The 27,243-nt window shown below is 37.8% G+C and overlaps 1 protein-coding gene across 2 annotated transcripts; it reads left to right on the plus strand.

Annotated features, from left to right (window-relative positions):
* Positions 1-161: 161 nt before the first annotated feature.
* slc43a3b (solute carrier family 43 member 3b) lies at positions 162-23,224 on the plus strand. Of its 2 annotated transcripts, XM_057348801.1 has the most exons (13): positions 162-235; positions 311-539; positions 615-744; positions 10,829-10,875; positions 10,962-11,038; positions 12,258-12,350; positions 15,051-15,190; positions 15,338-15,423; positions 16,075-16,218; positions 16,393-16,500; positions 20,131-20,317; positions 20,589-20,712; positions 21,670-23,224. In XM_057348801.1, exons 2-13 carry the CDS (start codon positions 353-355, stop codon positions 21,787-21,789), a joined length of 1,443 nt encoding a protein of 480 aa, XP_057204784.1. In that variant the 5' UTR covers positions 162-235; positions 311-352; the 3' UTR covers positions 21,790-23,224. The 2 variants fall into 2 exon arrangements, with proteins under 2 accessions (XP_057204784.1, XP_057204785.1); XM_057348802.1 differs by having other exon boundaries at positions 196-539.
* Positions 23,225-27,243: the final 4,019 nt, after the last annotated feature.

The following is a 27,243-nucleotide window of genomic DNA, read 5'->3' on the forward strand; positions in this document are numbered from 1 at the left end:
CCATTATTTCGTAAAACACCTCTCTTAAAGTGCTCCGTGTTGAATCTTGACTTGCCGTATAAACTTAGAAACAATACTTCTTCCCACCTCTGTAAAATAAGAGGAGGGATTTGTGAGAATGGAAGGGAAAGTCCATATAAAGAGAGAAAACGTGCGAGAGAGGGAGAAGTAGGTGTATATACGCATTAGGTGGTAGTACTATATCTGCGTGTTAGCGAATTAGAAGACGATAAAGGTATAACTAATTGGATACTTTTAAAAATAATCTTAGTAATACTGACTCCTCAGGTAATGTCTTGTTTTCTCTCAGAGACAATCTGATACAAGCACGAGCGCAGCAGAGGACGGGAAGATGTTTGGCTGTCAGGGAGCTGGGCTGAGGGTTCGCTACTGGGTCACTCTGATCACAGGGTTGGTGGAGTGTTTGGGGTTTGCGGGGGTCATGTTCGGCTGGGCATCACTGGTTTTTGTGCTGAAGAGTAAGGGATACTTTAGCAATCTGTGCGAGAACACCACTAGAAATGGAACCATCACTGAAGGTCAGTAGTTAAATGAGGGTTATATTATTAATGTCCACCTGGATACTGTGAAACGTGTTGATGCTTGTGTACTAGATTGCAGTGGGCAGGATGAGCAGTTCTCCCTCATCTTCACCATCGCCTCCTTTATGAATAATTTCCTTACGCTGCCAATCGGCTTCCTTTTCGACCACTTTGGTACCATGGTTTCCAGGCTACTGGGAATGTGAGTCAGATTGACCTGTTTGTTTTGTGTATGTTTGTCTGACTAATGATGTTTACAGTAGGCTACCACTAACAAAAAAAAAAAATGTTTCATGGTACAGTATTACAATGGTTATTTGGAATAAATACTATCCAATCCCATCCCATCCCGTCTTTAGTACCATGGTATATGCCATTAGCATTACCATTGGTACTGGTATTGGTGAGTCCCATTGGTATTTCCTTATGGGCCCAGTTGCATGTACTGCTTAGACTAGTCTTACAAGTTAATCATATCATTTTATTCTTCAAGACTGGTCGTAATTTCTTCAAGTCAGTTACGTAGATTGGTCTAATTGAAATATGAAAATTAAGACTGATTAGTCCTGAAAATGCTAGTCTGTGAGAATAGTTGTTAAGGCTCAACTCAAATCAACTTTATTTATATAGCGCTTTTTACAATTTTCATTGTTACAAAGCAGCTGTACATAAGACATATTGACTATAAGCAAACACACAGTCTTGTTTATGCAACTGGCCCCTGCATCAAACATTGCCACTTATTTTTAAGACTTTGTTTACAATCATTCAATGTCAAAAAAAATTGTTCAAGTATCCAAGTACAGTGGATCTAAGATTTGGACACCCAAATCACATTAAATCTAGAGTGCCTGAATGTTATTGTATTAGAGTATCATATGTTTCCTGTAGTTTAATTGGTAAAGCATTGCAAGTGCAAAGGTCATGGGTTTAACCCCAGGGAACACATAGAATGTATGCACTGTACTGTAAGTCAAGTATCTGCCAATTGCATGAATGTAAAATATGCTTAATCTGTATAGGTGTAGCTTCAATCTGTTACACGACTGTTGACAACCAAACCTTTAATTTTAACCTTAAGTTAAAATAAGTTTGTTAGGCTTATAAAAATGGTACAAAAGGGTGAGCAGGGCACAAAGTAACACATTGTAACGCAGACATTTTGCATATATACAGGTTCGAAGGGATTTGGGGATTTTATATTTCACTCTTACTGTCAGATGATGGTCTTCTGAGAATCAGTGAGAAGTTTTGATGTGTTTTTGTGCAGATACTGGAGTATTTTGAAAGCATGAAAGTAATTTTCGTTATCATATGTTTTTTTATCTTTGATTTGTAAGTTGGGTGTGTAAAGTCACCGAATCTCACCTTATATTATCTTAATCACTGTCTTGATGCCTAAAATATAGCAACATATTGAAACATGTCTGTCACTCCTTGAAACTGTAAATTTTTGCTACACAGTGTTGTACACAGTGTTATAACTAAGCCTTCAAGTGTACAAAGTTAATGAAATGAAAACAATGTAAATTGCATTCATCAAATAGAAAATTGTAATTACACTGTAAAAAAAATCCTGCAAAAAACGGATAAAGTACTGTCTGAAAATTAACAGAACATTTTTCTTTATTTTACGGACATTTACGTTAATGTTAAAATGCAATTAAATGCAGTGCAAAATGTAAAATACAGGTAAAACAACAGTAAAAATTAATAAGGAAAATTCCTTCATGTTAATACAGTATATTGTGCACTATTTTTTACAGATTTTTTTAGAGTGTACAATATCAAGGGAAATAAATGACAGTTGTATCCATTCATAATAGAATGATGTGTGGACATCTATCTATTATAGACAGATGCACAAATAATTTCCATATTCAGTATAAATCTATATACCCATGGGGTAACCCATATGCCCCGCTTTTCCCTACTATAACAGCTGTGGTGCTGGTTGTGATGAACCACACCTGTGTAAGGAGTTCCTAGATTGATGAAAACATTTTGTTTCCTTTGTTTTTGTTTTCTGAGGACTGTTTGATTCTGTTTTTTGTTTCAGGGAGTTGACACTAGTAGGTTTTGAGCTGCACACTGGGTTTGAGATGTGCAGCACCTAATGAATTTGGCATTAATTTGATTTGTCTGTTAATATGAGTCCACCTAGCTTGCAATGCCTGCTCTAGATATTTCTTAATATCTAACATTATTGCAATGAGGATTGAAGTATTTACATACAAGGCACACTAGATACTTATACTAGCTTTGGTTATTATGTAGCATTTCATTTAAAACATTATACAACAGTTCCACCAGTATCACTTTGGGAAAAGCTTCACCATTTGTATCACTCAGTCACTAATTCACTTATGAAACTGTAAAACACATGTACATATGGTAATGTCTCGTAGCGCATTTTACAGTGCTCAGAAATGGTTTAAAAAATGACTGCGCGGTATGCAAGGTTATCAAGACGCGTTGTACTGTAAACATATGGAGCCAGAAATATGACAAATCAATCTGAATTTGAATTTTGTAAATCTGAATTTTAGATAAGTGTAATTGCACAAAATTGAATATTTCCTGACATTCAATATAGTTCTGAATTTGAATTTTGTAAATCTGAATTTTAGATAAGTGTAATTGCACAAAATTGAATATTTCCTGACATTCAATATAGTTCTGAATTTGATTTTTAATATTTTAATATGCATATTTAACATTACATTTCTTAAATTGAATATAGAACAATTCAAAACGCAGAAATTCAGATTCAGATTCAAATTTAGATTCAAATTCAAATTCAGAAATGGTTCAGTGGGTAAGGTTAGCTTCCGGGTTCGACAGGGAAGAGTAGAAGAGCTCGGAAAAATCAAACGGAGCACTTTGGCCACAATGGCCAGTTATTTATTCTTAGTATCCAATCAAACTCCAAACATGCTGTTTTGGAGAGTGGAACTTCTTACATTGCAATAAAAAGTATATAAAATTTTCAAATTGCGACCACGCTCACAAGACTACACGTGTTGATCGCTTGTTGCTGCAGCATAGCCAAGCTCATATTGCAATCTTAGGCAGCTGCCTCCACTGTTTGCGCTCACTCCCAGCGTTCACTGTTGGTGCTTTTACCCACTGTGTGCTTAGTGCACACTCGCTGCCAGCTGCCCCACTATACGCTGGCTTCGAGCCTTTGTGGGTGCATATACATTTAATATATTAGACATTTATACAATTTTTATAAAGAACGTTTGTGGGTCCTGCAAAGTCATTGACATAAGTGGCACGCTGCAATAAAAGTTATGTATAACATTTAATGCTACAACAGAGAGAAAATGAATAAACTATGTAACTTAAGCTGCATTTAGACTGAAATAAAAACTTTAATAAAGAATAGTGTGTACTAGTACTCTATTCTTTTGTGTATTCTTTGGCTAAAGGAAAAAAAATTGTCAGTGCAGCCAGCATGCTAGTCGTAAACATTAATCATGTTTAATCAAATCTTATTTTCACTATTATGAATGGAATTTGATCATAACGGCTGACAATGCCCCAGTTGTGCTCAGTAGTTGTTCATATTGGGCAGATATGTGTTCACAGCTAAAGACTGAACACAGACAAACAATGAGATAGAGAAATGAGAAAAATATAAAAGCTATTGTTGGGTTATTTCTATGTAGATTTTTTAAATGACAAAGACTGCAGTTTTAAAGTATTTTTATTAATTTATTTATATGAAGTACAAGTAGTAATGAGGTACAATTAAAACAAAAAGATTTTCCTTTAGCAAACGAACACACCCCCATCTTAAGCTAAATATAGCCTACTTTGTCAACGCAAAATAAAAAAGCTATCCATTTATGCGTTTTAGTGAATATAGTCTAAATGAAATAAAAATAAACACATGTTCTATCTACTATACAGTAGCCTGCAAAACTAACGCAGTAAATGCACCTGGATATTAAGGTATGGCGTTTCCAGTCATATATTACTCAACATATTATTTATAGTGAACTATATCCACAACAAACTTACATTATATCCTGAGTTCCTTTATCGAAAATATGCAAGTAAGTTATTTTTTACATGTCAAATAATTGAGGAATACAAAAATGCTCTCTTGTTATCATTATCAAAATGTTTAATCTGCATGAAACAGAAAGTGCATAACCATACAAAAACACGAACATCATGGTTGCTTTACGGACAAAACGGGAATATAACATAGATCGATAGATTTGTTGGTTCAGCAGAACATCCAGTCGTTGAATGTGTGGTGTAGTGGTCTGGCAAAGCAGTTAGGTGTGTGCTCCTTTCTGACTGACAAAGACTGGAATCGGCTCTAGTCATAAGAAAAAATCTTTACACGTGTTGTGTCCCGATTGTTTCAGCTGGTCGTTAATTGTGTTCTTGATCAAAGTTATAGCATTTCAATACTATTACACACTATTTTTATTACAAAAGTTATTATTTCAGTCTGTAGCTTACAAAGTTTATTCATTTTCTCTCTATTGTAGCACTAAATGTTATACATAACTTATAAATGTTATACATTACCACAAACGTTCTTTATGAATTGTATACATGTCTAATATATTAAATATATATGCACCCACAAACGCTCGAAGCCAGCGTATAGTGGGGCAGCTGGCAGCGAGTGTGCACTAAGCATACAGTGGGTAAAAGCACCAACAGCAAACGCTGGGAGTGAGCGCAAAAAGTGGAGGCAGCAGGCAAAAACGCAGGCAGTGAGCGCACACATCCCGGGCAGATGCCTAAGATTGCAGCGATATGAGCTTGGCTATGCTGCAGCAACAAACGATCAAGTCTTGTGTAGTCTTGTGGGCGTGGTCGCAATTTGAAAATTTTTAATCCTTTTTATTGCAATGTAAGAAGTTCCACTCTTCAAAACAGCATGTTTGGAGTTTGATTGGATAATAAGAACAAATAACTGGCCACTGTGGCCAAAGCGCTCCGTTTGATTTTTCCGAGCTCTTCTACTCTTCCCTGTCGAACCCGGAAGCTAACCTTACACACTGAACCATTTCTGATTTTGAATTTGAATTTCTGCCTTTTGAATTGTTCTATATTCAATTTAAGAAATGTAATATTAAATATTAATATTAAAATATTAAAATATTAAAAATCAAATTCAGAACTATATTGAATGTCAGGAAATATTGCAATTACACTTAAATCAAAAATTCAGATTTACAAGATTGAAATTCAGATTGTTTTGTCATATTTCTGGCTCCATATAAACAGCACTGCGCAAATTGAAAAGATGTGACGGAGGTTTGTTTAATTGTGAAATGCAACATAAACCAAAAGAAACCAGCGCTGTACTGATTAGAGAAGTGACATAGTGAGTTAGATTGTACATTAAAAGATTGAATGATGTGCTAAAGATTGAACCAGTTATGTAACATGACTGAAGAAATGTAATACAGTTTATGTGTCTTTTCTTATTTCTTATACATTCGAAGGAAAATAGTTCTGTCATCATTTACTCACCTTCGAAATCTGTAAATAAATGTCTTTGTTTTGATGAACACAGAGAAAGACATTTGGAAGAATGCTTATTCAAACAGTCATTGGACCCCATTGACTACCATAGTAGGAAACATTGTTTGGTTACAAGCATTCTTCCAAATATCTTTCTCTGTGTTCATCGGAACAAAGACATTTATACAGATTTGGAACAACTTGAGGGTGAGTAAATGAAGTCAGAATTTTCATTTTTGGGTGAACTATAACAATGGGGGTGACTAAAATGTGATTAATACTAAATTGCATACACTAAAACTAAATAATTTACACTAAAACCAAATCAAAATTTGCTGTCAAAATTAACACTATGATGCAGAGAAACCCAATGTTTTTTGTCCTTATCTCTGCATTTGCTCTGCTCTCCTGCCACATCACTCATTACAGCGTCATATTTCTTAAAAGCCTTTTAAATCCAGTTTCATTGTTTTAACATACCATGTATGCCTACAGTATTATGTTTTTAATTCTTTGCTACATTATAAACCTGTTGTAAACCTGTTGATCTGTGCCTTCTGAAACCAGTTTGATGATCTTTCTTGTTGATGGAATTATGATTGGCTTTAGCCCTCTCTGAATTTTTCTTCCTGTTCATACTGCTTAACTTGAAGCACACTTTCAATTTAAATCCTGACAACAAGCTGCTTGGCAAGTATAACAGAAAGAATGTTTAGCAAATGAACTGGGAAAGTTAACTATAAAGTAACTTCCACAATGTTTGATTCCATAAACCAATCATGTTAGTAATCAAAGCAGTTGAACTAATCTCCAGAGCAGGTTACATTCCACGGTTAGTTTACTTAAGGGTAATGTCACTAAGAATCTAATCACCATGTGCAGTTTTCTAATGAGCATAATAATAGATACCTTAATTTCTCTTCTTTTTCTCGCAAACCAAAAATGTTTTCATGGGGATACCCTCGCAATGAATCTTCTACGAAAACTGACTCAGCATGCTGGTGCCCCAGACTCTCGAATCATACAGATATCATGTCCGTCAGACACAATGATATATTTCCTGCATCCGAGTGCACAGAGGCAAACAGGCATCATTAAAAAGACACACGTTCTATGTGCAGAGCTCTTTATGCAAGCAAATTTTTTTTAAGCACCACTGGCTCTGCTGTCGAAACGTCAAGGGGATAGTGTCACTCGAGAAAAAGGGATGGATCCGATCCGCCGTGATATCCAACAGGCCACATGCTCAGCATCTGACTCTGAAACATACGCTGCACTGGTTCCGAAGAACAAAAGCATAATGAATGGTTCATGGCATTTCCCTGCTGTTCCTGTATTAATAGGCGGGTGAATGGCATGCCAATTCCATTCACCAATATTTATATGTATTTTAAAATTGTAATCAGAGATTAGAGGTTCCCAAGGGCAAACCACTAGTGTCGTCATTGACACAACGTTGAGTGGATGACAGAAAGGGAACATCTCGGTTACGACTATAATCTCGAAATGAAATGTATTGAGACAGAATTGGACTTGAACTTGAGAAACTTTCAATTCTGATCATAATTTTAAAAGGCCAATAAACTTGGCAAATGGCGTCACTTAGTAGGGGAGACTAGAATAGCACTCTCACTCACCTTTCCCTGTTGGTCCCGTGCAAGACACGGGCTGACACCAACTCCTCACGAAGGTTGTAGATCCTAACGAACGCATTGGACGTAGCCCAACCCGCATCTCTGCAGAAGTCTGCCAGAAAGGCACCCTGAGCCAAAGCCCATGAGTAGGCTATACCCTGGGTGGAGTGAGCTCTCACTGCGTGTGGACATGGGCCTAGCCTAAGTGATCGTCTTAGCGTCCGCAGGCAGCAGGCCACTCTGGATCCCCTCGTCCCATCCAGGAGCCAGACGTCGAGGTCTGGTATCGGGTGCCACACCGTGCTCTTCTTTTGAGAAAGATGGTCCTTCGTCAGAGGAATCGGCCTGAGTTGTCGTCTGAAGCATTAGCTCTGAGAACCAAGTCTGGTTGGGCCAATAGGGCTCAACTAGAAACACTTGACCTTGCACAGGCTCACTTGGGGACAACTACATCAGACAGTTCAGCACCGACTGGGCGAGCTTGTTGGTAAGGCACACTGTCGTGTAGACAGTGGCCGAATCTGAAATGGCATACTCAATGAGTAGGTACTCAATTTCAGTAAGTACTTACTTAACGAGGGATAAATGGGTACATACTGTTTTGCCTGAATGGGTGTAGTATGAATGCGATCGGCCGTCGTATGCCATATTGACGTGATCATGTGATGTAATTCTTCTTCTGTTCCTTTTCAATGGCGGGTGGCAATTTACCTCTGAGGTGGATATCTGCCACCTATTGGAGTGTGGGCCAGAGATTAGCCATGTGCAACCATTTAAGTTATGAGAGACAGGTTGCATTAACACATGAAACAAAGCTTTCACGTTTCTTCAAGTACAGCACATTCAGAGCTTTTTATTTTCCTGTATTTTTATTTTTACCTTGTAGGGCTACACTTTTGATAAAAGTAAACAACTAAAAGGAATACAACAGCTTTGTGATTTTGCAATGCGTTTTCTCAGTTACAATTTGGCAATAACAAGCCCATCCACACTTCACAATGGAAGAATGATTATGCCAATGGAATGTTCTTTTTTTAACAGAAAAATGTTTATTGACTGTTAACTGCTGCTTATTCTTTTGTCTGTATTCTGCCTATTGGTTGATGTCGCTCACGTAGATAGGTTGCTCTAATATGCATTCTATTGTAGTATTAAAAACAACCTGATAAAATCTCTTCCGGGATTTTTTTATGTGCTAAGTATGTTTTAACATGGACATTATCCAAATGTTATCCGACCACGCTCTCGTTTAACTTTCCCTTTCTCCTCATCTATTCTTTTCTTTCCTTGTCCATAAAACTACACCATTTTTACACGTCTCTTCATTTTTTGTTTCGATAAATAAGTAATTTAATTTTAGTTATTAATTGGTTTAGGGCTTATTTGTGTTTTGTAATTATTCGTTTAGGAAAGGTGATTAGAAAGTTGAATTGCGCCAAAGTGTATCCGTTAAAACCACCTGATTAAAATGATCTTGTGAATAATTATCATGTATTTTGTTATATCTGTGAGTCAAAAAACATTTAAGCAATATATAATATTGGAAAGGGAAAATACACATATAGAACACAAACGTAAACAACCTGCTGAAAATAAGCTCAATATTAATGATTTGTAAATTCTATGAATTAAAACTATGCACAATATAAAACACGGTCAATTTAAGAACAAAGCAAGGTCAATGTTAATGTTACATTACCTTTACAATAATTAAACACATGTTTAACTGTACATGAAAGTCGGTCGAGACTGTTTTGCGGGCTGTGCTTGGTATTCTGTCCCGTGGGCTCATGAGAAGTATCTCAAGTATCCGTCGCTGAGTGCTTCAGAATCTGGGCATAACCAGTAAGCCATCCAGGAATTTTTCTTCCACTCTTTTATGAATACTGACGATTCGAACATACTACTCTGTTCAAGTACTGTTTACATAGTAGGTAAGTAGGTATATTCGGACGCAACATTAGTATACAGTATGCACGCAACATTGGTATATGCACATCCAATTCTCGCGAGAAATAGTCCACCACCCTGGTATTTCTTGCATACTGTTTTGTGAATACAGATGACTCATACTGGACATACTATTCGTTCGCCTACTGCTTTTTGCCTACTATACAGTAAGGAAGTATGCCATTTCGGATTCAGCCAGAGTCCAGTTCCATACAATAAGAGATGCTCTGTGCTGGGGTGTGCTTGCTGTTGTCCCAGTTGACCTGCAGGCCCAACCGGTCTAGGAGCTATGAGGTCTATGAGATCCCTGCGCATACACTACAGATTTTGCGAGTGCACCAAGATGAGCCAGTCGTCAAGATAGGACAGCCTCTGCGACTCTGTGGTAAAGATTTAAGGTTACAGGGCCAGAAAGAAAGGCATAACCTTGTACTTATACGCTTGGCCCTCGAAGGCGATCAGAGTTAATAGGTTCTCAAGTTCAAACCCCATTCTGTCTCGACATTGTGTCGAGAGACTGACAGAAAGGGAACCATAGTTTAACTATAACCACACATTATCTCACAATAGTAACCATAATTGTGGTCAAACTTCAGTAATACAAAGAATCAGTCAGCCAAAAAACATGGTTACTTCACTTTTACAATAAAGCAATGGTTAAGTTTCCTCTAGGTCAATTGTTCATGCCAGGCATGGGCATTTCTAAAGAGATATCACTGTCTTGCAGAGTTTAGCTCCAACCAGCTCCAACACACCTGCCTTGAAGTTTTCTAGTTGTCCTGAAAGTCTTGATTATCTGCTTCAGGTGTTTTTAATTATGGTCAAAGCTAAACTATGCAAGACCATGACTCTTCAGGACCAGAAATGCCCATCCCTGGTTCATGCTGTACTGTAAATAGTCTTGTGGTTGTGCAAAATATACAAATTAGACGTATGAAGTGTGCACACTGAAAACATGGTAAAGAAAAGTGTATTTAGTTCCAGGAAAAAAGGGTCTAGCACCATTTGTCAGATCTTACTTGGTTTGAAATTTTGTTTGTTTATTCATACATTTTAAATGTCAGTCTTAAATGTCCTAATATTTTTTGAAGGACACTCATGAATTAGAATATGCAGTAATGTCATTTTTCATCTTTGAAGTGAATGGGGATTAATCGTTTTTATTTAATTAAATATTCTCACTGTTTTATCATTTGTTTACAGATCAGTTTACACTGTAGGAGTGCTGTTAATAGCCTTTTCGAGTCCAGGTAAATACAGTTTTAATCTCCTCTTGACCATCAGTGCACTGATATATTATAGAGTGTTTATGATCCAAATTAATGTTATTCCTCAGCCACCTCCGTCCTTCTCTTTCCTGCACTGTCCTTCATCGCTATGGGAGGAGTTCTGTTTCTTATCACCAACATGCAGGTACTGATTTTTTCCAGGGTGCAGAAAAAAATCAATGTCTTATTATGTAGGATTATGTTTTAATTTTAAGACAACGTAATTGACACTGTTTCACCAAGTTTTTCAACGTAGTGAATGATCACACAAAAAAACGGAGTGGATGAAAGGAAACCAGCAATGAGCTTTGTTAGCCGTCATCTGTAGTTTGTTCAGTGTTCAAGTGCAACTTTTTTCGCCCACAGTCGGTTTTCCTCAACGCTGGTTTTTTGGCGCTGGTTTGATGTGTTTCTACCCTTAGACCTAAACAGGCCTTTATACTACTGTGCCTTTGATAGACTCGAACATGTGTGGGAGTTTAGCTTCCTGGCTGCCTGGTGGATGAAGCTCTCCTTTAGTCCTGGAGACTCCGCAGTCTCCTCCCTGATGGCAGCAGCCTGAAGAAGCTGTGTGGTGGGTGGGTGGGATCACCTGCAATGCAGAGGGCTTTGCGGGTGAGACGGGCTCCATAAATGTCCTGGAGGGCGGGGAGAAGACATCAATGATCTTTTCAGCTGCTCTCACTATGCATTGGAGGGTCTTGCGGCAGGACGCAATGCAGGCGCCATACCACACAGTGATGAGGCTAGTCAGTCGCCTCGCCTCTGTAGAAGGTGCACATGATGGGGACTGGGGCTCTGGCTCTTCTCAGTGGAAGTTGTATGCTCAAAAGCAAAATTAGCTTCTTGAAGAGGTTTTGCTCATGAATCTAGGCTACTAATAACGGAATGCAAACTGACACGCGCCGCAGATCCCCATCTCTCCGTCTGAGCAGCTAAGATGGAGAGATGGGTGATTTATTTTTAACAGCGGCTTCGGGTGACGTTAGAGCTCATCCGCGCATCAGTAGCGCTGGGTTTAAGACGTGCTTTTTTGGGTGTTAATGCCACAAATACCATTACAATGACAAGGGCAAACATAAGTAAATCGCGTTACGTGATTCATTTAAATACTCTACTACCATAAAATTTGCATCTGAAGAGGAAACCCCTACAAATCCATATGCAATAAGGTCAGTCGAAAAACAGTTGTGGTCACGCCTTTTCAGAGCTAAGTTTCACTGCGTGCCTTTAGTAAATATATCTACAGTATTTTCTTTACACCAAAAGAGGCGTTTGTGCGGCCGCAAGCTGTTAGTAAATCTGGCCCTTTGGCCTGTTTACTACACTTATGTCCTCTTATGTCACTCATCTGCTTCCTTCAGGTTGGGAATCTCTTTGGCACACATCGCTCCACTATAATCACTCTGTATAATGGAGCTTTCGACTCATCCTCTGCAGTTTTCCTCATCATTAAGGTAAGAGGCCAATGGAAGACATGACATTTTGCGACTATTTTTCGCTCCAGTGCGACCGGTTCAATTCAATTTTATTTTTACAGTGCTTTTACAATTTGCATTGCATCAAAGCAGCTGTACACGAAAACAAGAAAAACAACATAAGTTTAACACTCCGAAAGTAAGATAAACCTTAAAAGTAATACTAAATAGATAAGGTAAGAATATTGTATCCAGTGTAAAACTCTCATGGTATTATTGCAAGTCTTACAGATGAGCTAAATAAACTCTAGATACGGTATATTGTCAACGGTCAAAGAGAATTTGCAATTATATCATGGAAGGCAGTTAGCATTCCTGGAAAAAATATGTCATTATGGTTTTAGTCTGACTAATACTTTAAAAGTAATGTTCAAATATAAAGCCCTAAGTCTGATGTTAGCATGCTCCCAATGAGCAAGCACACAAAGGCAGACAGTGGCAAGGAACCAATAATGTATATAAATGGAGAAAAAAAACTTTGGGAGATACCAGACTCGACCAGGGGTGCGTTTCCCGGACAACGACATAACTCGCTGGTTAACCACCATAGTACGATGCATCGTTGGGGAAATTAACGATGTAGTTACGACTGTTTCCCAAAAACGCAGTAACTGTCGGAGATCAATTGTTTGAACCAAGTTGGTTCAGCAATCTAGTTGATGACGCCACACAGCTGGAGGAGTAATGACGTCTACTAATAAATACGTTCAGATCGAATTAATGTCAAAGTCTTGCTGTAAATAACATGCATTGCATTTATGGACTAATTTTGTTATCCTATTTTTGTTATCTGTTGTTTTATTTCACGATATTTATATATTCATTTTTAAGTGTCCTCCTACGTCATTCCGCCCAGGGATTCCCCAGGGTCCTAGCGCACCTTTAAAAATCACTGCTTTTTTCCTTGACAAACTTAAAGATGTCCAATTAAATTTGTATATATTTCGAGTGATGGATATGGAATGCACTGCATGTTGCTTGCTTATTTTGATAAAAAGCTTGATGCACGTAAGTCTAGTTGTCATAATAATAAGGAACGATGCTTCTAACCACAGCTCTAGACCTGTATTTCCAACCACGCAACTTTATGATGCTGTTTGCGATTGATCGTTGAAACGATGGTTTTGGGAAACACTTAAATCGTTGAACTATGCTGGAACGACGGAACTTGCGACCATAGTTGGCTAATGATGCTTTTGGGAAACGCACCCCAGGAGAGTTTTCCGCTGGCTTGTTAACACAACACTGCTGCAGCTTGACATGCTAAACTTGTATAGGCTAACTAAGCTGTAAATTATACAATTAATCTTAAGAATGGACAAATAGAAAACAATAAAAAGGATAAATAGACACAATGTTTAAGTATATATCTAATCGCGTGTTGTGAACAGGACTTGTCTGGCCATCATCTCATTCCTTCGGACCAGTCCGATACAAGCCAGATCCAGCTTACCTAGGGAGACTGAAAAGACATAATGAGAGTAGAAGACCATTCCATACTATTTGATGTAACAAGTACATCAGTTTAAATGGGAAGGGTTCCTGGTTCCAGTTCACCTAACTGTTGCAGCCTAATAATCCTGCAAGAGACTTGGAGTGTGGTGCAGGAGAGTCAGGTGTAGGCAATGCTAAATAGATTCGTTTTTAATCTAGATTTAAATGTACAGCGTGTGTCTGTCTCTCATACATTACAAGGAAGACTGTTCAAAAGTTTAGGCGCTAGGTGGGAAAATTATCTGCCTCTCGCAGGCTTTATGGAACATTCATCGAGAGTTATGAAGTATTCTAGGTTGTTACTGTACGTATGGAAGTTTTCGGTCCGATGAGTAGACTTTACCCATTTAGTGCGGTTTCTCCTTATTTGTTTCTTTTCTTTTTTGACAAGAAAAACACAAAGGAGTGATAATGCCAGTGCAGACTGAAATTTAGTGGCCATGTCTGAAAAACAACACAAATCCCTCTGCAATGAGCGCCTTGTGTAAACAATGTGGAACGGTGCTTGCTTATATTCGAACTTTTCTGGTTTACCTTTTTGAATGTCAACCGCCACCTCCTGGTATGGAAAAGTTATGTTTTTAGAGTGTCATCGCTATTGATTGTCTGTCCGGTGTGTTCAAGTGCAAGTTTTTTTTGCCCCTACGTAGGCAATGCGAAGAGACGTCACAGTCAGGTTTCCTCACCACTCGTTCTGTGGTGTCAGTTTGGTGTGTCCCTACTGTACCTTTTAATTATAGCTCCTAGGGGTAGCATATATAATGTGAAGAGCAGAGGGCCTCGCACTGATCCCTGTGGCACTCTGTATTATATAATTAGCAAAAAGTACTTTAGTTGAAAAAGATCTAATATTTAGCAAACCGAGCCGCCATATTAATTGTTTTTCCACATTGTGTGTGCTTTTTATTTGATTAAATTACCTGTAAATAGTTTACGTATTTTTTTGTTGTATTTATAGTGTGAAGGGACACAGTTTCTATGTTAAGATATTTGGGAGATGAGATTATTGTATGTTGTGGATCAGTCAAACATCATTTGTGCCGACATGAAAAATAATATTAAATTTCAACCGTATAACTTGGTGGCATCAGTACCACCCCTCTAAAATGTTAGTCTACTGTAGAGCCCTGAGAAAGATGGTGTTGATGATTAAGAAATATGGGAATGGTCACATCTCTCTTTCAGTTGGTGTTTGAGGATGGAGTCTCTTTGCGCTGGTCTTTTCTCTTCCTGTCCTGCTGTGCCATCATTCATCTGTTCCGTACATTTGTGCTGTTACCTCGTACCCGTATTCCTTACCCTCTTCCAGAGAACTACAACTATGGGTAAGCCACACATTCCACACCTGTGCTCACTTTTTGTATATTTCCAATACATGTACCTTAATACATTAAAACTTAAGGTCTCAACTAAAACTGACATTCTGCAAATGCAATGTTTTGCTTGTGTCTGTCTTTCTCTGGCTTTGTCAGGATTAAATGTGGGGGAATTTCCCAGGCCAAAGTGGAAATGCCATTTGGAAGGAATTCTCCTCAAGGCCAAAACACAGATAATACGGGTAAGCATTTAGCATTTCACAGCAGCTCAAACCGAATAATCAAATAATCTAATTTAAATTTGTGTAAATAGAGGTATATACTTTTTAAAAATATAAATCCTTAATAAGCATTCTGACTTCCATAGTAGTTTAATCCAAAAGGATTAAAACCAGTCTAATAGGCTGGTGACTAAGCACCCTCAAAGAGCTTTTGTTATCTATTGTAGATTTTAAAGTCAACATTTCCCACAGATTTTCTTTGATGTTTTTTGTTTAGTGAAGACTGCCCCTAATGTTTAATTCCCTGCCCCTAAAACAACATGCCAACACAGACCAAAAGATTGTTTGATGTCAATCACGTGTCCTTGTCATCATTTCTAGCCATGTAGTAGCAGTCATTTCTTGGTCACAATAGTTAAAATTGTAGTTTTAAAACTGTATATAAAAATAACCAACAACATTAAAAAATATAGCATGCTGGCAACCAAAACCAGCATTGTGTACTGAACTGTAGACATCACTTAAACTCCGAGAACTCAAGTGTTCTAGGATTATGTATTATAGTTTAGAAAACTGCTACTGAATCTGTAAAAATCTCAAAATTGTATGTGATGGTCCACAATAGTACAATAAAGAATATAAGTTGATTGTATAATTGTATGTTTTTCTAAGAGTGGACCTTCAAAAGCTGTTTCCTCTCCTGGTTCTTCATGTGTCATCTGTTGTGGCTCTCTGTGATGCAGCTGAGACATTATCTGTTCATCGGGACATTAAACCCTATGCTGAATCATCTTGCTGCTGGGGATGCAGGCCTTGGTACAATATACCCACACATGTGCAGTCTTATCGTCCCTTCTTGCCATCTGTGTTTAAGTGAAATTATTCCTTTAGGCAGTATGTGTAGATACATGCATGCAAATTTACCTCAAGTTGTGTATCATAATCTTGTCATGTTTTTGCATTGAACAGTCTTTTTGCTTTTGTTCCCAGTGAGCAGATATACTAACGCATTTGCGTTCACTCAGCTGTGCGGAATCCTTTGTGCTCCCTGGAATGGCCTCATCATGGACCGCCGGAAGGGAAAAGAGCGAGAACCAGGTCAACACATAAACACATCAACGTCCTTGCATTCCCCCCTGTAGTCAAAGTCAAGTTTTTAATTGTGTTTATGTCTATGTGGTGTTCACGTACCATGTGCAAATCTATAATTTTAAACCATTGCTGAGTATTTTCTCCATAAAACTGAAGTTTACCAAAGAATGCAGTTTGAAGCTGCCCTAGTTTATAACGTCATAACCCTGTAACTAATCACATCAACTCATTCAACTGTGTGGATCAGCAGTTCGAGCCAAAGATATGTATGGATGGCGCATAGGTTAGGCGCTGCACTGCTGTCACCTCTTAGTTTACTTTCACTTTTAGCAGCGACTGGAACTGCCAAATGCATTATCTATGTACTGTATGTCCGAGCTGCAAATGAGTGGAGGCGGAGCTAATTTACATATTCATATATATGGTTTGAGCTGGTCAGAGCCGTTGGGAGAGAGAGAGAGAGTCACGTCAACTCTGTTGACTACAATGGAACTGTTTTTTCAATTCAATTCAATTTTATTTATATAGCGCTTTTCACAATGTGCATTGTTCCAAAGCAGCTTTACAGGAGCAAATAAGAAAAACACAGAAAGGTAAAACACAGCGCAGTGCATGGTGTTTATAGACCAAGCAAGATCATTATAATAAATAATATCTAATAAATAAATGAATAAATAAATAAATGCAGTCTCCTGGTGAGCAAGCCAACACTGCACTGCTGTGGCGAGGAACCCAAACTCCAATGATGAATAAATGGAGAAAAAAACCTTGGGAGAAACCAGGTTCAGCCGGGAGGGCCAGATCTCCTCTGACGTGTCGTAGCTGCACTCAGTGACCCCGACCAAAGCCACCGAGCAACGTCCACGAAGAACAGGGAGAGCCCACGAGCCGCGACCCAGGAAGCCCCACCTGCCGAAACGCGCAGGTCCAACCCGGTCCCATACCGCGATCAACAACAGACAACAGAGGAACAACCAGGGAAAAATAGTAATGGCATAATTAACTTTATTCCTCTGTTGTCCGACATCGACCACAAAACAAGACCAACCAGACCAGACCCACACAGTCCCAACAAATGAAACGCCCCGAACCACAACCAACAAGCCCCCCCCCACTCCCTACAACACCCACCCAGCAACCTCCAATCAAAGTCACTGAGTGCAGCTATAACTTCAACTGCTGTCATGTGATCTAAGTTTAGCATTAAATACCAAGTATTGTAAATTTAGCATTAATGTGACAAGTAGTCCGTCTTTGCTCTCGGTTGGGGATGGAATTGTCTGAGCTGGGCCGGTCAGATGGTCGCCTTTTTCTTGGGAAGTTACACATGGAGCTGTGGCTAAACACATCAATTGAGGTAAACTTTTAACAAATTTAAACATGTAAGTTGTTTATTGAATAAAAACTTAATTAAAGAATTAAAAGAAAAAACATAACTTCCTGGAACTACCTGAAGGATCCATGAATTGCGTGACGCTCGAAAATGTTTTACTTCCATTGTCACGACTCTCTCTCTCAATGGCTCTGGAGCTGATGTAATTGACTGGGGAGCAAATTAATGAATCTGCATATACTAAATGAGGTAGGGTTGTGGAGTTACATTCAAGTCATTTTAAGGCATGAAGAAATTATTATCACAGGAAAAAAACCTTTACATACAGACATGCTCAAATTTGTTGGTACCCTTACAGCTCATTGAAATAATGCTTCATTCCTCCTGAAGAGTGATGAAATTAAAAGCTATTGTATCATGTATACTTGCACACCTTTGGTATGTCATAGAATAAAGCAAAGAAGCTGTGGAAAGAGATTAATTATTGCTTTTAGATATTCTAAAATGGCCTGGACACATTTGTTGGTACCCCTTAGAAAAGATAATACATAATTGGATTATAGTGATATTTCAAACTAATTAGTTTCTTTAATTAGTATCACACATGTATCCAATCTTGTAATCAGTCATTCAGCCTATTTAAACGGAGAAAAGTTGTCACTGTGCTGTTTGGTATCATTGTGTGCACCACACTGAACATGGACCAAAGGAGCAAGGATAGCAAGCAAGCAAAGGATAGAGTTGTCGGAGGAGCTCAGAAAGAAAATAATAGACAAGCATGGTAATGGTAAAGGTAATGGTAAAGGTAATGGTAATGGTAAAGGTAAAGATAATGGTAATGGTAATGGTAATGGTAATGGTAAAGGTAAAGGTAATGGTAAACGTAAAGGTAAAGGTTAAGGCTACAAGACCATATCCAAGCAGCTTGATGTGCCGTGACAACAGTGGCAAATATTATTAAGAAGTTTAAGGTCCATGGAATTGTAGCCAACCTCCCTGGGCTCTGCCGCAAGAGGAAATTGACCCCAGATTGAACACAAGGATAGTGCGAATGGTAGAAAAGATCCAAGGATAACTGCCAAAGAGATACAAGCTGAACTCCAAGGTGAAGGTACTTCCGTCGCTTTTTGAGCAAAACTGCGGGCTCCATGGAAGAAGACCCAGGAGGAAGAAAAACATAAAGCCAGACTGGAATTTGCTAAAATTCATATTGACAAGCCACAATCCTTCTGGGAGAATGTCCTTTGGACAGATGAGTCAAACCTGGAGCTTTTTGGCAAGTCACATCAGCTCTATGTTCACAGACGAAAAAAACAAACTTTCAAAGAAGTACCTACAGTGAAACATGGAGAAGGCTCTATTATGTTTTGGGGCTGCTTTGCTGCATCTGGCACAGGGTGCCTTGAACCTGTGCAGGGCACAATGAAATCTCAAGACTATCAAGGCATTCTGGAGCGAAACGTACTGCCCAGTGTCAGAAAGCTCTGTTTCAGTCGCAGGTCATGGGTCCTCCAACAGGATAATGACCCAAAACACACATCTAAAGTCACCCAAGAATGGATAAGAACAAAATATTGGACTATTCTGAAGTGGCCTTCTTTGAGTCCTGATCTGAATCCTATGGAAAGAGCTGAAACTTGCATGCTGGAGAAGGCACCCATCAAACCTGAGACAGCTGGAGCAGTTTGCTCTGGAAGAGTGGGCCAAACGACCTGTTAACATGTGCAGAAGTCTCATTGAGAGCTACCGAAAAGTTTGCTTGCAGTGCCTCTAAAGGTTGTTCAAAAAAATGATGGGGGGGTCCCATCATTTTTGTCCATGACATTTTCATTTGCTTTTGATTTTTTAGTCAATCTAATATTTAAAATAATGAAACAAAGTCTGATTTCTATTAAATATGGAATAAACAATGGTGGATGCCAATTACTTTTGTCAGTTTCATTGTGCATTCTTCGTTTTTTGTGGAGGGGTACCAACAAATTTGAGCACGTCTGTATGCTATTTTTAAGCTCAAAGATGCAAGTGAAAAAAGTATCAAATGCAATTGTAAAAAATTGTACAGTCTAAAAAAAGACTGTAAAAAGGACCACATTTCTATTTCAACTTCCTTGCTGTTGAAGGATTCTGTGTATGTTTTGACTTTACTTAGTCTAGCTCCTTGAATAAATCACCCTGATGAAAAGGCCGTTCATGCTGTACAAATTAGTGGGCCAGCAACTCCGAAGAGGTTGGTCAACCCTTGCAGACAAAACATATGCAGGTCTGTTTAGCTGGGACATTCTTTTGTTTGTTTGTTTATGCAGGTCAGAGTGAGCAAGAGGCCGACCTGAGGGCAGCTACACTGTCTCTGTCTCTGACTGGGCTGCAGTGTGTGCTGTTTTCAGTGTGTGCAGCCACACCCATCCTGCCCCTGCAGTACCTCACTTTCGTCCTTCAGGTCCTTAACAGATCCTTCCTCTTTGGAGGAAACGCTGCCTTCATCAGTATGGCGTGAGTTATCACCGGCACATTTACTATGGTGGATAACATATAATTTTAGATATTGTGTTGTAAATCTGATCTAGATTTTGATATGGAGTACATAGTATGAAATGGTATTTTTATAAACAAGTCTGTTCCAGATGATGTAAAACATCCTTAATAATTGTTTTTAATTTTGCTTTTAAAAAGTGAAATTGCATACATTAAGATAAATTAGGCATCCAAATTAATTAGTAACCAGGTATATAAAAGAAATGAATTATTATTATTTATTTTTCAGGTTTCCCCCTGTGCACTTTGGAAAGCTGTTTGGAACGTTGATGGCACTCTCAGCGGTGGTCTCTCTGCTCCAGTATCCTTGCTTTGCCCTCATTAAAGGACCATTGGGTGGAGACCCTCTTTATGTAAGTCTCTGTGTATTTAAAGTTTTCAAATAATATAAACGTTTAATATTCTAGATTTGTTGTTCAGTGAAGATGGGTTGGTGAATGTTTAGTGTTTGGACAACCACAGATAAATATTCATGAATTTCATTTCATTAGATAAAATAAATTAGATTAAAAAAAAGGAAATAAAAGTCTTCTCAGAGATAACGCCACAATGGCGCCACAGTAATTCTTAATAGATGTATGAAGTCACGACACATTCCACATAATGTTGTATTTGTAAACTTTACTAAATGCATTAGCTACCATACCAACTAACAACCAGCAACATAGCTGTTCAGCATTAATTCATCTTTATTAATTTAGTTAATGCCAATTGTTCTTGTTAGTTCATTGTATATTAACAGTGACAACCTTTGATTTTTTTAAATGTTAAAACAATTAAAATATGCTGAAATTAACATGAACTAAAATTAATGAGTGCTTTATATTGTTTATTGTTATGTTAGCTAACACATAAACTAATGTTAACAAATACAACCTTATTGTTTGAGGTTTTGATATTTACGTAATGCACTAACATTTAAAGAGTGACACATTGTGTAAATATTTTTGCGACCACTGTGCTTGGTTGTATTGATTCATTTTGACACTGTTCTTGATGTTCTGTTTTATTCACAGTCCGTGTCATGTGTCAAGTATCACTCATTTTCATTTTTTGGGAAGGAAGGGAGGGTGGCAACTTTTAAATTAGATAAAGCTGCTGTATTTTGAATAAGCCTCCAGTCCTCAGTTTTAAATCCATGACAGTGTTTGTTTGGCAGATACCAGATTCAGCATCGATAAGCGTGTATATGGTTCAGCTGAGAGGTTGTTGAAACCGTTCTGTGCTTGTTTTATCAGCCAAGCACCCGTCTATATCATTGTTTAGGATCAATAGTGCTGACTGAACTGTAAAAACTGTTTTGTCTCTAGGTGAACATTGCTCTGACCCTTCTGAGTCTCCTGGCCTTCATCAACCCTCTCTATGTTTACTTGCACTGTCGGCGCCAAGCAGCCCAGCGATCCAATGGCAACATAAACACTTCTTCATAAGATTATTTGACAAAGGGAATATCAAACTTACCTCCGACTTAAAAACCGGTTTCTGTTACTCGTTTATTTTTTGAAAAACAGAAAAAAAACTCCTACAATGCTGAGAAATATGAACTAATCTTTCAGATCGACTCATGACCCTGTAAAGGTATGCAGTGCTTTATCTGTGCTGATTGTAGCTGGAAATTGACAGGTTTCTCCACCCTTTACTCATGGTCTCACACGTATACTTCGGCCTGGATCCTGCAATTTGAGAACACATTCAAATACTAAAAAAAACATTGCACAAAAAATGATTGCTCTTTTAAAAGGCAATGATCATTTTTACATAACGTAAAGTATAAAGTCGATTAAGAGATTTACAATGAAATTTTAAAGGATTAACATAATAAAAGTAATCCTAAAGGGATCAGATAAGATGTGATAAGATGACAAGGAAGTTTTGACCAAACCAGGACAAAAGTTCTACTAATCTAAGCACGTTCTTCGCATTTTTAATTATTTTGTGTATCTCAACAAGCACTTAAGTCCCTAAATGTGTATGTTTTAATCAGTGATTCTCAACTAGTACTTTGATAAAATTGTATCTAATCATATAACCATACACAGCAAAAAAAAACTTTTAAAGGGAGGAGAAAATGCCTCTCATACTGAATCTTTTGTTGTTGCCATCAAAGGTTGTGTGTCAAATCAAACTCTACAGTATTTTGGCACAAATTCATCTGTCACTTGGTAAAAGCTAGCTTAATGAGGACCGGTTAGACAGGTTGCGTGACATCCCATAAGAATGAAAAATCACAGATGACATATTAAATATCTCAAGAAACAAGGTTCAATGAAGAGTAGTTTATTTGCCTATGACTGTCTCAGACATTTATTGAAATTCTCAAGACCCAGATATATTTTCAAAATATTGTCTCTAGAAGAGTTTCAGAAAATATCTTAACAATTGTCACAATCTCTTGTCTTCATTCATTAGGCATATTAATTTCATAGCTCTATACTCATATTGTGTTGCCTCAACGTGAGACAACAATTGTTGGTACCATGCTTGTTCATAACTTGATATCTACTGTAAAGTCAGGGTCCTGAATCAAAATTAGTAGAGAACCACTGGTTAAGAGAACAAGCTCCTTGGGAAAACTGTAGTTGCAGGAGCCCTCTGTAGGACGTAACATGAAATACATGCTCGAATTTGTGAAAGCTGTATTCAATCAACTGCAGTCTGAAATACAGACTTCCTTTATAAATGCATCTGTATTACTCAAAATAAAGGGAATTGTTTATAAGAAAAACTTATAAAGTTGGCTGATTTTGTTGTGGGATGTATATTCGATAGATTTTCAGCCCCAGCTCCTGGTTGAAAAATATGAACGTTTTGTGGTAAGAGGTTAAAGATCTGGCAATCAAAAAGGGTTAATTATGTTTCATAATGGTTTGATTTAAAATAAATGATATGAAACTATAATCTTACTCTAAGTCTTGTCCTTTAGGTGTCTTATGTGGCATTTGTCAGTCAAATTTCTATGGCATTTCGTAAAAACAAACATTCCAAAAATAAATTCACAAAATATATCACAAAAATTGTGATAGAAGCAGTTTGTCACTGTGACAGTCCTGTCTCTTCCCTGGTTCTGTTTCCCTATTTTTCTATTCCTCTTTGACCCAAGGAATCCATTTCCCATGATCCTCCACGCTCCCTCACCTGTCCCTGTCCATCCCATCCCTGTCTAGTCTTGTTGATGCATTGATTAATGTGGAATATGCTCACCTTTTATTTGTATTATTTATATAAATATCAAGTTTGTGTGCTTATCCGCGTCTCTGGTCTGTAGGGTCCTGACAGTCTCATCCAGAAAAATGAATGGATCTCTATTTACCTCTGAAATAGGGCCATTCTTTCTAAAACTATAATTGTTCTAGGGTTTTTCTCTAACCAGCAGATTGCAGTATTTTGTCCCTAACACCTAGATCAATATCCCGACTCGAACCAACTTTTATTTAATTTAAATAATCATTAAAGTGTTTTTTTTATTAAAAAATAATATTTAATATGCAAGCTTCCAAAACACAGCATAAATGTATAAATGAGAATAAATATATTTTCTATATATTAACTGTCAATATATTAAGTAATTTAATTTGTTAATATTGTGTATTAAATAATAGGCTTACATAAGGAATTGACACTTTAGAAAAATATGAGCACTTATTATTGTAGCTATAGAAATGTATTATGTATATGTTGCACTATATTTCAAATATTTTTGTTTCATAATTGGAGTAAGCATTTTTCTCTTGTTTTCTGTAAAAATATTTAAAACTTCTTAAATTACGATACATTTACATAACAAGAAAATTGAAGATATTTAGTCTTGTTTTATGAAAGAAAAATATATAAACTAGGTAAGTTTATGGTTAAAACAAAATTGTGCATTAAATCTACAGTAAGTTACTGGCAAACCTGCTGCGAAATTACAGCAAAGTTTTACTGTGTATACTTTCAGCCTAAGTGATTAAATCAATGGCATGTGTTTTTAACAAACATTTGAACAGTCGGGTGTTTTATTTAAGGAGAGATCTAAAACATTCCGAGGATTGATTAGAAATGACTATCGGTGGGTTCCATACGGGATATATTGCATTTTGAAGGGGACTTCGGAGTGAAAACAATGCCATATTGAAGTGTCAAAACCAGGGGTGCCTCACACATCCTGAAAAGTGAAGCGAAGGAGAAGGTAGTTGCCACTCAGCTAAGAAAATATCTAATTGCACGTGATTTCTTTGAACCTTTCCAGTCTGGCTTTCTCCCATCGCACAGCACAGAAACAGCAATTGTTCGTGTAATGAATGATATTCTACTATTGATGGATTCTGGGTGTACTCATTTCTTGTGTATCAGAACTTGGCATCAAAGACTGTTCTTTCTTGGTTCAAATCATATCTCCATGACAGAAAATACTTTATTGCCATGCAAAGCTATAGGTCTGCCACTGTTTCACTCACTCAAGGTGTTCCACAGGGATCTGTTCTCGGTCCATTACTTTTCATTATCTATATACAGCCACTAGGTGACATAATTCGTAAATATGGCCTACATTTTCACCTCATCACCATATTTATTTAACCACTGCCTCTGAAAAATCTGCTTTGCCTGCTACACTTACAGTACGGATTTCATCGCTGAAATCAAACACTGGATGTCGCTAAATTTCCTTAAATGAAACCATAGCAAAACTGAAATAATGCTGATTGGATCCGCTGCATCACATACAAAAGAGGATTTATATTTTGACATTGATGGGGCTCTTCTTAAACCTTCAACCTCTGTTCAAAATCTAGCTGTCCTGATTGACACATCTCTTTCACTCAGCTCTCATATTGCTGCAGTGGTTAAAAGTTATTTTTATCAACTGCGCAATATTGCACATCTTCACTCTTCTCTTAATCTGGTTGATACAGAAACCCTAGTGCATGCTCTAATTACAACACGGCTAGATTATAGCAATGCTCTGCATTTATCGGTCTGCCAGGGAAACATATTAAAAGGTTGCAGTATGTCCAGAATGCTGCTGCTAGGGTACTTACCTTGACCAGGCGCAGTGCTCACATTACTCCACTTCAGTCTTCACTGGCTTCCTGTTTCCTCATGCATTCAGTTTAAGATTCTCCTGTTGACATTTAAGACTTTGAACGGTCTTGCACCTGGCTATATCAAAGACCTAATTCACACATATATACCAACTTGGTCTCTTAGATCATCTGATTTGGGGCTTCTTAGCATTCCCAAGTTTAGACCGTCCACTGCAAGTGGAAGGTCATTTAGTGTTAATGACCCCAGGTTATGGAATTCTTTGCCCATATCGCTCCGTAACTCTTCTTCGCTATCTATCTTCAGAACACAATTGAAAAAAACTTGTTTGAAATGTATTATCAATAATTTTGCATCTTTTGCTGTATATTTGTATGTTTGTTTGGAAATGTATTTTTGCTTGAAATTGCTCATTGTAAAGCGACCTTAAGCTTGTGAAAAGGCGAAATATAAAAATAAACTACTTCTGCTTATAAAAAAGGGGGTGCGCTAACATGATTTCTTCGTTTACTATTGAGTCATCAGTGAACATGGGCAGGATCTTGATACTGCGCTCCACTTCGTGCTCACTACTGCGCAGACTATGGCTCTACTGACGATTCCTTCTGCACATGCCCAGGCTCCAAACTGATGTTTGTGTGTAACATGTCAGCGCCCATCATCGGACGTTTTATGCTCAGTTTATTACAATGGAAGGAAGCTACGGTAGGTAAATATTGGAAGGGATTAGGGCAATGAGATGACTTCTTCCAAAATGGAACGCGGGGGCAGAATATGTCTACTTACCCTGCTTTTAAAACAGAAATATGCTTAAAAATAAAGGGATTACTTTTGTATGCCATCTGCTGGTGCATGAGAAGGTGTTTTACACCTACATAGCAGCAATTTATGCAATATCAAAGTGTTTGCCCACATGCAGCACAATACACTTCACACGTTAAAAGCAGCCCAACATTGGGTTTTATACATAAACAGTATTTGACCCTTCATACGTGTTCATTCATGAAAATATGTTTAAAGGATCATTCATAAATACAGTGGATCCTGGGGATTTTCAGGTAATTGAGAGCAGCAAATAAAATGTTCCTTGATTGAACAGGTTGACATCAACATCAATTTTACTCCAATAAAAATTCAGAGTGGGCTGCTTATACTCGTCTTCTCAATCTTCTTTTTCCCTCTGCATCTATCATTCTCTCTCTAAGAACATCTTTTCAGTGTGATAACTGTTTGGGTGTGACATGGTCTGACAGCACTGCTAAAAGTGCTAATGAACAGAAAATGACTTGAAATAGATGAGCGAGGGCGGTTATGTGTAATGACTGACAGCAAAACTCAATCAGTGAGATACTGTAATGTGACAGTATGACGCACTAAAGTACCAAGATTTTAGAAAGCACAAAATATTAGTTAAAAATAGAAATTCCATGGTGAACAATGGAAAAAATAACCATTTTGCATGAGCAAATATCTGCCAATAAATTTAAAGTAGCGTAAGTCATCTCTGCTCTCTGGGGATGGTATTGTCCTGCTCATCTCCCCCTGCATCAGTTTATCTTGTTGAATTTCCAGTGTTTGGGCAGTTGTCAGGCATGGATCTGAATTTGTGTGTGACAGTGAGACATACAGTATGCAGTGTTGTTGTGCTCAATCCATGTTGTGCTGAAGATGCTCTGACTGGTTTCCATCTGAACCTTCTGCACGAACTTCACACGTTCACACAACTTGGCGGCTATGGTGGTAATTTGGTGGTAATGCTCTCGACAAGCATGATACAGATTGGAAGCTTACCCTCTCGTCTTTCATGCCCTTATACCGTCTGTTCGCTTGGCCTACTGAGAAACTGTTCGTGGAAGCTCATC

This window comes from Triplophysa rosa, linkage group LG13 (assembly GCF_024868665.1).
Source record: "Triplophysa rosa linkage group LG13, Trosa_1v2, whole genome shotgun sequence".
In the NCBI taxonomy this organism is placed as follows: Eukaryota; Metazoa; Chordata; class Actinopteri; order Cypriniformes; family Nemacheilidae; genus Triplophysa; species Triplophysa rosa.